Source organism: Bison bison, unplaced genomic scaffold (assembly GCF_000754665.1).
Source record: "Bison bison bison isolate TAMUID 2011002044 unplaced genomic scaffold, Bison_UMD1.0 scf7180017864160, whole genome shotgun sequence".
In the NCBI taxonomy this organism is placed as follows: Eukaryota; Metazoa; Chordata; class Mammalia; order Artiodactyla; family Bovidae; genus Bison; species Bison bison.
In genome coordinates this window covers 5,431,088-5,443,719 of record NW_011494732.1, presented here as the reverse complement: position 1 = coordinate 5,443,719, position 12,632 = coordinate 5,431,088, and the positions used below count along the sequence as shown (strand labels likewise).

Below are 12,632 nucleotides of genomic sequence, written 5' to 3'. Positions count from 1 at the left end.
TTAAAAAAAAAAAAACCCAACACCTGGTGTTATCACAGAGACAGTCAATCTCACTTGATCTGGAGGTAATTATTAACTTTCAGACAAAATAATTATTTCTTTTAATTAGGGAAAAAAAAATTTTTAAAAATCAAGGAACTCTGGTCTTCCTTCCCTCAGAATAAAGATCCAAACAAAGAACCTGGGCTTCTTAGTGGTTTACACACTTTTTTTAAACATTAAAAACAGAACCTCTCAATCAAAGCAGAACTGCTTGACTGAGAAACCCAGAACCCCTGTAACCAGCCTCCAGCCATCCCTGAAGCATTCCCAGTACTGGTATTCTTGAGATCAGTGTGGAAATCGCATCAGGAGAATGCATCAGCATCTTGTTTATGTACTCTATCAAAAGATGGGAAGTACTTTGGTGGCCTGTCACTTTGGACTACACAATGACTAGGATTAAAGCGTTAGAAAGATAAAGAAGCTGGTACAGAAATAATAAATTTAAGCTTGGGGACACAGATTTGTTTCACATCAAAGAGCCAGTGAACAGTTTCATAGAAAGGACTGGAGCTCAACTGAGAGACCAGAATCCAAAGAGAAACCCAAAGGGCTAAGGACTGCAAAAGGGGCAATATCCACACAGATAGAAGAGAACAGGCACGGAATTCCCTGGTGGTCCTGTGGTTAGGACTCCATGCTTTCACTGCTTAGGGCCTGGGTTCAGTCCCTGGCCATGGAACTAGGATCCCACAAGCCAGACAGGGCAGCCAAAAACAAAAGACAAGAGAGACAGAGAACATGCAAAACCTTGCTCTTTGTTATTTCATTGTTTATCTTTCTTCCCTTTCAATAAAAAAATGACCCTCTCCTAGAACACAGAAGTTAGTTTATCTTCAGCATTCATTTATCATGTTTCTTTTTCGTCCCTCCTCCAGTATGACAATTTCTCAGGCTTCCACACAAGGATGGCCTTGACTTGCAGTCATCTGTCTTTTAAAAACTGTTACACTGGATGTAGATGTTATTGTACTAGATATTACTTGGTCAACTTCAAATCTACCCTGTTTTGCTCTCTAAACGCTTTCCTCACAATGACACAGCAGTAGTCTTTCTCCTCATTAAACCCAGACTTTAATGAAAACCAGCTTCCACTAACTGCTGACCAGCCCTAAGTCTCCCAAGAGCCATTTCGGATCAGATGCATGGTCCTGGCTCTCCATGACAAAGGTTGGAAATCAGTCCTAAGATAGTTAAAACGATTTCTCAATGAGCATCAAGTTGCCAGGCTCCAGTTAGTTCAAGACAGTAACCTTGAGAGTAAAACTACAGCCATAAAGCACAACAGTATGGACTCAAACGGAAAGATTAGATTATCTGATATTTTTTTTATTACATTTGTCACTGGAGACAATGTTAGTTCTGCATCACTCTACAAACACTCCTTGCCCATTCCTTCAGAATGCCCCAGCCCTCTACTTCATAAATGCAAGGACATTAGAACTTCCAAGCAATCAATTCTGCTGCAAAATTACATACAGTCTGCATCAGATGTTAAAACGTTATCTCCCACAGCTGGAAATAAAGCAGTTGTGTGGAAGGAGGAACTCTCTACTCAGTATCTATAACCTCATTCCAAGGGCCGAATGGAATGTTACATATTAGTATACATCACCAGGCAGGCAGGCAAATACTATTTAACTCAATAGAAAAAGGAAAGAAAGACTATCCTTCTCAAGAGTTCACATTTTGAGAATTCCTTAGCAGTCCAGTGGTAGAACTCCATGCTTTCACTGCCAAGGGCACAGGTTTGATCCCTGGTCAGGGAGTTAAGATCCAGCAAGCCACCCAATTCAGCCAAAAATAAACAAACAAATTATCTCTTACATAACTGAGGAATAAATAAGCCACTCTATAAAGAAAAACTAACTGTAAAATTTACATTCTTTACACACAAATGAATTTCTAAAAAAAGTGATCAAACCACTGTTGAGCTTTTTCTCTTTAGATCTAAACCTACACTTAAAATATTAGATTACCTAGTGGTAATTGAACAATTCTTGTGAATATACTAAAATCCACTGACTTGTACCCCTTTAGAAGGTACAATGGTATGTGAATTACCTCAATAAAGCTATTATTTAAAAAGCATTATGAGTGCTCACTTAGAAGAAAATATAGTGAATTAGTTTACAATAAAAGTTTATTTAAAAAAAAATTTACTAAAAACACAACTACCAACAAGCAATGAAGCTAATGACAGGTAAGATCATAAAACTGTAGGAATTAGAGCAAAGCATCAGCCCGTTACCTTAAGCATGGTCCAAAGACCACCAGTAACAGCAACTCTAAAAAGTTCGTTAGAAACGCAGAATCTTGGGCCCCACCCCAGACCTATTGAATCTGATTCTGTTTTTTAACAAGACTCCCATGTAAAGACTTCCCTGGTAGTCCAGTGGTTAAGAATCAGGCTGCCAATGCAGGGGACATGGGTTAGATTCCTGGTCTGGGCAGATTCCACATGCCATGGGCAACCAAGCCCATGCACCACAGCTACTGAGCCCATACCCTAGAGTCTGAGAGCCACACTACTGAAGCCCAAGCACCCTAGAGTGTGTGCTCCACAACAAGAGAAGTGACTCCAATGAGAAGCCTAAGCACAGCAGCTAGAGAGGAGTCCCTGCTCGTCACTACCAGAGAAAGCCAATAAGTAACAAAGACGACTCAGAGCAGCCAAAATAAATAATTTTTTTTAAATAAAAAGATCCCCAGGTGACTCACAGGTATAAAGTTTGAGAAGCAATGATTTAAAGGACTGAGAAATATGTCAGCCAGCTATTCACAATATACAAAACTTGAGATCTCATGGTGTTAATGTAGCTTCTCAATTCCACACATTATCTCAAAGCTTAAAGCTTTTAAATGTTTGCTCCCTTGAAGGAGAGTCATGCAGACGTCATCTTTCATGCTCAGTTCTTTCAAGACCTAAGTACACCCCTGAAAACACACTGACATATGTTAACAAAGGCAGCAAGTTGACACTACTGAAAACAAAGACTTACTAGCTGCTGTTGCAACTGGCTGAGCAATATTAGCAGGTGGCTTCAGTTTCATGAGTTCATTCAGACTATTATTTTTTAGCAGGTCCTTCAGTTGAACTTGGTCTTTTGAAGGTGCGGAAGTCATGGCATTTCGTACTGCTGGTGCTGAGACTGAAGGGCGTGTGTTTGCAGTAGTCTGAATGAACTTCGTTAAAGTGATGGTTTGCCTATTCGTGGTTACAGGTGGTGTCTTAGTCATTACAATTGTAGATCCCAAGGTTGGAAGCTGATTTATTTGATTCAGCACAAATGTTGTAGTAGATGGAGGCTGCTGCTAGAAAAGAAAACCATATACATCACACCTGTGAAAAACTCTTTACTCTCTATTGCTATTGCTAAGTCACTTCAGTCGTGTCCGACTCTGTGTGACCCCATAGACGGCAGCCCACCAGGCTCCCCCGTCCCTGGGATTCTCCAGGCAAGAACACTGGAGTGGGTTGCCATTTCCTTCTCCAATGCATGAAAGCGAAAAGTGAAAGGGAAATCGCTCAGTCATGTCCAACCCTCAGCGACCCCATGGACTGCAGCCTTCCAGGCTCCTCCATCCATCCATCTTACCAGGCAAGAGTACTGGAGTGGGGTGCCATTGCCTTCTCCGCTTTACTCTCTAGTGCAACTCATATCCATAAACAGAGGAGGCCATTTAAAAATCTAAAACTGACTTAAGAATCTTAGCTAACCACTGGCACTTCATTTCTAATAATCATTAGCTATAAACTACCTAGTTAAAGGGCTTCCCTGGTGGCTCAGTGGTAAAGAATCCACCAGCCAATACAGGAGGTGCTGGTTTCATCTCTGGGTTGGGAAGATCCCCTGAAGAATGAAATGGCAACCCACTCCAGTATTCCTGCTTGGGAAATCCCATGGAGAGGAGTCTGAAGGGCTACAGTCCACGCGGTGGCAAAGAGTCGGACATGACCTAGCAACTAAACTACAGCCAAGTTAAAATACACCACTTTAAGGTAAAGAAGGTATAGCAGTAATGCTGAGGGCAGCAAGCATAAAATGAGAGTATCCTAAGTAAGCTGTGATGTACAGCAACCCTACATAACACAAGGACTAGGAACATAATTTCTAATCCCAGCACCGCTTCAACTAATAAGATAACCCTAGGCAAATCACTGAGGATCATTTTTCATGTCTAACATTCTATGATTCCTATAGAGTGTTTTTTGTCTACTGCACAGACTATACTGATGTTTAATTTACTAAGATAAAGCCACCAAGCAGAGTTTTAAGTTCCTATGACATATGAAAAATCCACCCAGGTAAATTACAAATATTAGTGATAATATGGATTCTTCCTTTGAGTCTAAGACAAAGCTATATAGCATTTTATCTTTTTTAGTTGGGAATAGGAGTTAGGAGCTGGACAAAAATTTTTTAAAAAGTCAAGATCTGAGGATAACAGTATGTCTATGACTTCTACAACTAAAGTACAACTAAGATATTTTTATAAATTTAAATCTATTTCTACTTTCTGCCCTCTTCAAAGTATCTGTTATTTCTCCATGGCTTTTCTAACAAGAATCTTCTAGATTACAATTTATCAATTTTAAATGTAACTTTCAATAATACTTTATCACAAAGTCATCAAATTTTAACCTAACAGTTTATCTAATAATTTATACCACTAGGGCTCTTAAATAAGTAATTTCTATGTTTAGGGAGTTCCCTGATGCCCTGGTGGTTAGGATTCCAGGCTTTCATTGCCAGGGCCAGGGTTCAATTCTTGATAGGGGAAGCTGAGACCCCATAAGGCATAGCTGCCAACAACAAAACTGCTATGTTTAAAGCAAGATGAGGAACTCTACATTTAAAGCATAGTAATTATTATATGTGCCAATGGACCAAACTGATTAAAATGAAAAATGTAATGGGATAATGTGTAGTTCATCTTTACTTCATGAATTCTTGATCATTTTCAATAAATAAACTAAAAAAATGTTTTTTTCCTATCTTTTGATCAACATAACAGAAGAGTGAAAAAAATGTTTTATAAAATTCAGTTCAGTCCTCAGTCGTGAAAGTAGGTGAGAGTAAAATATTGGGAAAGCAGCAAAAAGCAGAACTAGTAAAATAAACTATTTTATAATAAAGGTTATTTTATGACTATAATCCTAAACTATTTTCATAGCAATGCCAAATCTAAATAATTCTTACCCTAACATTTAAAAGTGCTGGAGTAGGTACCGTCTCTGGTTCTTGTTTAACAGGAACTGCTGCTTCAGTCTCCAAACCTAGTTCTAATGCACTAAGTGGCACTGACTGGAGAGAAAACATCAGAGAAAGAAACAAAGAATGATGGCAGTGAATTCTGTTTCAAGAACAAGAGATGTATTTATATCATTAAAATTTAAAAAAAAAAAAAAAAATCCAAGCTTTACATTCAAATGGAATGTAAAACCACTGATACCAGGTACAAAATAACAATATTTATAAGCATAATATCTTCATTAAACTACACTAACACCAGAATCTTATTTTTGCTTTCAGAGAATGTGTATCGTAAAACCTACACAAAAAATGAATAATGTGTGAAATCTCAGAAAAATGTTCCTATAAAGTACAAAGACAAGTATTGAGATTAGTGGTCCTCCCATAATAACTCTAAGCAATTCATCTCTTGCTTTTATATCACCATATATCAAAGCAGAAAACATCTTGATTTGCACTACAAGTTATTTTCCACCTTGTGAATGAACACTAACACTCAACATAAAAATAATGTTCACATGCATATTTAAAATTAACTTATTAATACCTATTTCTATAACAGAAAATAAAACTAAGAAAAAATTCATTTTTTTTTTTTAAATTCATTTTTTACAGATGCTTTGGAAAACTCTTACCTGCTGTATGGGAGGGGTAGGTGTTGGAGTTGCAAGCCCCGCATCTCCACCATCAATATCAAAGAGGTCATTTGGACTAATTCCACTCTCGCTCAAAGCAGCAAGCAGTAAATCTTGCCCTGGTTCCACCATCTTTAGAACAAAATATTAAATATTAACATAAAAAACTTAGGATGACAACTAACACTCTTCTAAATATAAACCAGTATTTTCTACCAAATCCATTTATTCAATATTTATGAAGAATCTTCTACATAGCAGGCAAAAACAGATGAAAATAGTCTCTTATCCAAAGAAATTCACATTAAGATGGAAAGGACAAGGGACTTCCCTGGTGGTCCAGTGGCTAAGACTCTGCGCTCCCAGTGCAAGGGGCCCAGGTTCAATCCCTAGTCAGGGAACTAGATTCCACATACCACAATGAAGAGTTCACAACCAAATAAAATATTTTTTTAAAAAGAAAGAAAAGCCACACTATGTAATTCAAAAATAAAGTGGATGATTAAAAAAGGTGGAATGGACAAAGAAGTATGTAAATCACAGCAAGAGTCTATGTCTACAAAATGCTGTGGGAACAGAGAAGGAAATGGTGAATTAACCTGGAGAGAGAGGTTACAAAGATGACAATGCAAGCAAGTCCCAGGTAAGAAATTGCCAGGCAGACGAGGATCTTCTGGATAGTGCATTCAAACTCATGGCAGCACAAAGATACTGGCACTCCAGAAAAGATGGCTACAGTAATTCACCATGTTCACCGTGGGTATGGAAGCTCAGAACAGAAATATGAGGTTCGCAAAGGGGATGGAGAGAGACAGGAGATTATCACTACAGCCTGTTCACTATGCGCTGGAGCACATTTAATCTTAAGGGTAACAGCAGTTACTAAAGGGTTTTCAGATAGAGAATCGCATGATGTAGTCAGATCTGTGGCTTAGAAAAATTACTCCATAGCGGTGTGGAAGCAAACTGAGAATGGGTAGAGTAAGACCAAAGCAGGGAGACATCTTAGGAAACTGCTACAGACCAGGAAAAAGATAATACGGTGTTAAGAGCAGAGTACAGAGATAAAGAAGCGGGAATGGATTCCAGGATATTTACGAAGGAGAATCCGTAAGTTTAAATAAAAGCTCAAAATGAAAGAGGGAACATGAAATACACATAGAGTATAAAAGTTGGTAAAGGATTAGAATTAAGCCATGAGAAAATGGGCTGGGGGGGAGGTTGAGCCCAGGAGACCTAAAGATACATGGAGTTCGATGGAGGGGGGGTGGGGGGATGCCTATTTCGAGTAGGCAGACACATTTTCAGTTGAAGTTTCCCAAGCCAGATCAAAGTATTCTACCACTAAAATGGATTTTTATCTATTTTGTAAGGAAAAATAAAGTTTAACAGAGCTTTCTCAATTTTAACTTTTCTCATTAATTTATCTAAAATAACCAATTTATACATACAAACATACTTATGGGCAATCTGACCGCTTGGTTTTTCTCAGAGAACTAATTTCATGCTACATAAATAATATTCTAATTTCAGTTAGTCCACTTGTTTTCAGACTTTGCAATAGAATTAAATGTTTCATTATGTCCTACCAAACAAAAAAAAAACGTTGTTAGCCAAGAATACCACGACTTCCCAACATACAAGAACTACTCTTCTAGATGAAATCAGGACATTTTAACAGAGAAATTCTCTACTAGATAAATCTATGTCATCTGTACATCATTTAGAAAGATGTTCTAAAGGAAGTATGAATGAGTTTCAGGTGGAAACCACAGACATTGAGAAACAAACTAAGGGGAGACCTGCTGTTTAAAAAAGAAAAGAGCCCAAAGAAGATCTCCCCAAAATTTTTCAGAGAAATGAAGTCTAAGGAAGAAAGCATTTTGAGCAGATAGGAGGAAGGGAACTGACAGTGATTAAGTGTCTTTTGAGCTTCCCTGAAAGTTCAGTTGGTAAAGAATCAGACTGCAATGCAGGAGGCCCCGGTTCAATTCCTGGGTTGGGAAGACCTGCTGGAGAAGAATACTGAAGCCCACTCCAGTATTCTTGGGCTTCCCTGGTGGCTCAGCTGGTAAAGAATCAACCTGCAATGTGGGAGATCTGGGTTTGATCCCTGGGTTGGGAAGCTACCTTGGATAAAGTAAATGCTACCCCTCCAGTATTGTGGCCTGGAAAATTCTATGGACTGTATAGTCCATGGGGTTGCAGAGAGTAGGACACAACCGAGCGACTTTCACTATTTTTCACAAGCCTTGCGGCGTACTTAGCTCTTCATGTACATCACTAGTCCATGACAACCCTTAGCAAGATAGGTACTACAATCCTAGACATGAAACTAAGGCTCAAAAAGTTTAAATTACCCACCCAAGGCCACACCTAGATCTAGACTTCTCTAACTCCCAAAGTCATGCCATCTCTTTCCAATCAGTAGATAAAGAAGTCAATGTTGGTGTGGAGTTTTAATACTTAACTTCAGAATAAATGCCTGTCTGAACTGTAATGGGGAGTGTTGATATTACACAGCAAGATGGAAATAGTATGAAAGAACCAGATGCCAGAAGAGACAAGGAGAAATATCCCAACATGGATTTAATATAAAATTAACAAACTACTCCAACAAGGAAGTAATAAATAATAGTTGACCATACTTTACAAATTACTATTCTAGTACATAGTACATATGTACCAAGAGTGCTAAATTAATGCTTAAAAAAATACATTTTCAATTATAAAATACTTCACTAGGACCAATGACCTAATTATACTCAAAAGCACACAAATATCATTAATTTATTTCAACAAAAAATCATTTAAGTGTTACTGAATTCATAAGCTTTTTGAAATATATTTTCCGAACAACTACAATTAAAAGTACAAAAATATTACAGAAGAGAGGAATCTGGGGAAGAAACTTGTTGGCATTCATACAAGAGATAACAGCAACACTTGTAAGTAACATTATCAGTGATCTCTTCAAAGTTCATAGGAATCACAATTTGAGACCCTCTGATCTGAGGAGTGACCAAGCGGTGACAATACTGTAAGAGACATTGTCTTTCACAAACTATTAGTGAAAAAGATTTTAATTTTATACACATCTTATATACAAATAAAACCTAGAGCCTTTCTCTCAAGCCAATTGGGCAAAAATTTCCTATTTGTACTTTTTTTTTGCAATGAGAAGCAGGGAAGGGGATATAGAGAAAACATCTATGCCAGTGTGTAACTTTATTAAGCAAAAACCCTTAATATTTAATCATATTCCTATTCTGAAACTATTACAGACTTACAGAATTTCAGTGCTCAAGCTAACAGAGCCCCTAAAAGGTTATATTATGCAACCTTCTCCACATTTTACAAACAAGTAAGATATATTCCTGAGAGGGAAAACAACATTCTCATTTTGAAAGTATATAATGTAAACGCAAATACCATTATGTGCAAAAGAACTGTCACAGTGTCTACAAAGATTTCACAGACCTCCGGTGACATTTAATATGTAGTAGCAACCTAACAACGGAGAAGGCAATGGCACCCCACTCCAGTACTCTTGCCTGGAAAATCCCATGGACGGAGGAGCCTGGTAGGCTGTAGTCCCTGGGGTTGCTAAGAGTCGGACATGACTGAGCGACTTCACTTTCACTTTTCACTTTCACGCATTGGAGGAGGAAATGGCAACCCACTCCAGTGTTCTTGCCTGGAGAATCCCAGGGATGGGGGAGCCTGGTGGGCTTCCGTCTATGGGGTCGCACAGAGTCGGACATGACTGTAGTGACTTAGCAGCAGCAACCTAACAAATACTTTGGCCACCTGATTCGAAGAACCGACTCATTTGAAAAGACCCTGACGCTGGGAAAGATTGAAGGCGGGAGGAGGAGATGACAGAGGATGAGATGGCTGGATGGCATCACAGACTCAATGGACATGAGTCTGAGTAAACTCTGGGAGTTGGTGATGGACAAGGAGGCCTGGCGTGCTGCAGTCCATGGGGTCGCAGAGAGTCGGACATGACTGAGCGACTGAACTGAACCTAACAAACCTAAAAGTTACTAACCATAGAGTGATTCTATTTCAAACAATGAACAACATAAAGGTTCTATTTTATCATAAATACTTTCAAAAATATCACCTGTTCAAACAGTACATCTATCAAAATATCAATGATAAATAACAAATAATAAATAAAACAGTAGTAAAGAGAAACTAAGAAATATCCTTGGCAGGAAAAGAATCCTGAGAAACAACAGCCAATCAGAAGAATGAAAGGATACAGTTCCCACCGAGAATACCAACACTGAAACCTACCAACAAAGACAAGGTTCCTCTTGTTGAGACCAAAGCAGATCCTTCACAGCTCTGGAAAGACACGAGGGATGTATCTGCAGTGGCAGCAGCACACCACAGAGGTTGAAGTGGGAGTCAAACAGAACACATGGCTTAGCATACTGCCAGTAGTATGAGAAAGTCAAGTAACAACGACTCAGTTTCCTCATCTTCACATGGGAATAAAATGAGAACCTATTTTATAGGATTGCTGTGTTGATTAAATGTTATGCTGCTGCTGCTGCTGCTAAGTCGATTCAGTTGTGTCCGACTCTGTGCGACCCCATAGACAGCAGCCCACCAGGCCCAGCAGTCCCTGGGATTCTCCAGGCAAGAACACTGGAGTGGGTTGCCATTTTCTCCTCCAATAATTAAATGTTATACTACTTGGGATAAATATTAGCTGCTGCTAAGTCGCTTCAGTGGTGTCCGACTCTGTGCGACCCCACAGACAGCAGCCCACCAGGCTCCCCCATCCCTGACATTCTCTAGGCAAGAACACTGGAGTGGGTTGCAATTCTAGCTATTAACTATCATACTGATAAACATTACTTCAAAGTTCAAAAAATGTTTTTCTTCAAATTGCTGATGCAACACCTTATTTCCAGAATATAAACTTTACCTGTTCGTATTTTAATTCAATAATTAACTTCCATATTAGCTCTATAAAATACCAGCTCTTTTTTACTCAGGTCATACTTTCAATTTGTCCAGTTAACCAGCATATCTAGAGGAAAGTGGCAGACATCTTCAGATGTGTACACACAGTATCATTTTTAAGAAGTATCTTTAAAAAAAATTATCTTAGGGAGGGGCCATACGTATACTTGTGGCTGATTCATGTTGCTATATGGCAGTGTGTTTGTCGCTCAGTTGTGTCTCTTATGACTCCACGGATATATGGCAAAGGCCAACATAATACTGTAAAGCAACTATCCTCAAAAAAAAAAAATATCTTTGCCTGAAAAGGATTTTTCTCATTATTTAGTAGTGCTAAGCACATCTGATTTTTGACCCAACTTTTGTTTTTACCCAGCCCGGATATCTGATGACTGACATTTAGCTTAAGAATCTGAAGGATAATGATCCACTTTGAATTTAACTGGTAAGTCCATCAACAAGTATTCATTAAGTGTCTACCGGGCACTGGTTCCTTAAGACTATTAGGTAGAAGGGAACGTAGATATAAACAAGTTTGCTAAAGAAAATTTTCTTTACCTAAAAAGGTATAATCTGTGTTTTTTAACACCTACTTCCCCAAGCAGCAATTGCTCATTGACATGCCCCTCCCCTCACTCTGACTGCAAAATCTATAGAAAGAATGGAATCACAAAGGAATGTGCAGATTATATACAAGTTCCAAAAATGTTTTGAAAAAGCACCATGAGAAAGAACGGGGGAGGAGGGTGAAACTACGTTCTTAATCACAACATGAAAATCAGATGGCTAGTCTTCCCAACATTCACTGGATGGTTGGACTTTTTTTCTCTTAACTCTCAAAATAATCCATAAGTAAAAATTACCTGTTATCCCCTTGTTGGAGATGAGATACTGAGGCTTAGAGAGATGAACCGTAACAAGTTAACAACAAAGCAAGCTTGGAGCAGAGTTACAAATCTAGGAGGGCTGATACCACACCTCCCAGATCCTGTGCTTTGAATCCCATACCAGTATGTTTCAAACTGCTAGTCACAACACAACGAGTTGTCAAATAATTTACGTTATGACCGGTATTTTTTAAATGTTTCAAATACAGACTATTCAAATATGTTAAATACAGAACATAGTGCAGCACACAGTAAAAGGTAAACGTTGTTATATAAAACTCAGTTCTACACATGTATTAATGTGCTAGAGTTCACAATATAAAACACATTTCTTACTATGGAATACAGTAAAAAGGTTTGAAAATCACTGCTCTGTGCTACATACTGTCTGCTAAGAAGTAAATAACCAAATTAATTTGATGGGTTTTGTACCATATATATATTTTTTGTTCATAAGAGAGTTCCTGGTCTTCAAGAGCCTATCCTTTCCATCTACAGAAAATTTCAGTGGTATCCCAAGGCTGTCCTTAATGCTCAGTTCAGCCACATCAAAGTGGATCTGTCAATCAGCATAAAAAAAGACAAGAGCAAAAACTTAAGGATTACATCATTTTGGTTACTAATTGGGTATTTAACGGAAAACAATTCCTCTCAGAAAGTATCTTTCTTTACTCCAATGTTCAAAAACCCACAGAGCCTCAAGTTACCAAGTCAGGTAACTTGTGAAGACCAGCCCTCAGACCTGCCTGCTTTCTTACTTCACAGGCAGGTCAGCAAATCTCAAATCAAAGCTCAATTTAGAGACTAAGAAAGGCCAAAATGTTATC

General features: G+C 38.4%; 1 protein-coding gene across 2 annotated transcripts in view; it reads right to left on the bottom strand.

Annotated features, from left to right (window-relative positions):
• Positions 1–12,632, bottom strand: part of SBNO1 (strawberry notch homolog 1 (Drosophila)) — a 52,341-nt gene that overhangs the window by 37,977 nt on the left and 1,732 nt on the right. Inside the window, exons 2-4 of one of the 2 annotated variants that reach the window (XM_010841296.1) lie at positions 5,936–6,067; positions 5,247–5,351; positions 3,045–3,357 (exon numbers count right to left, since the gene is read on the bottom strand). In XM_010841296.1, the coding sequence (XP_010839598.1) occupies positions 3,045–3,357; positions 5,247–5,351; positions 5,936–6,067 (550 nt within the window). The remainder of the gene's footprint in view (positions 1–3,044; positions 3,358–5,246; positions 5,352–5,935; positions 6,068–12,632) is intronic. The other variant, XM_010841297.1, reaches the window with a different exon arrangement.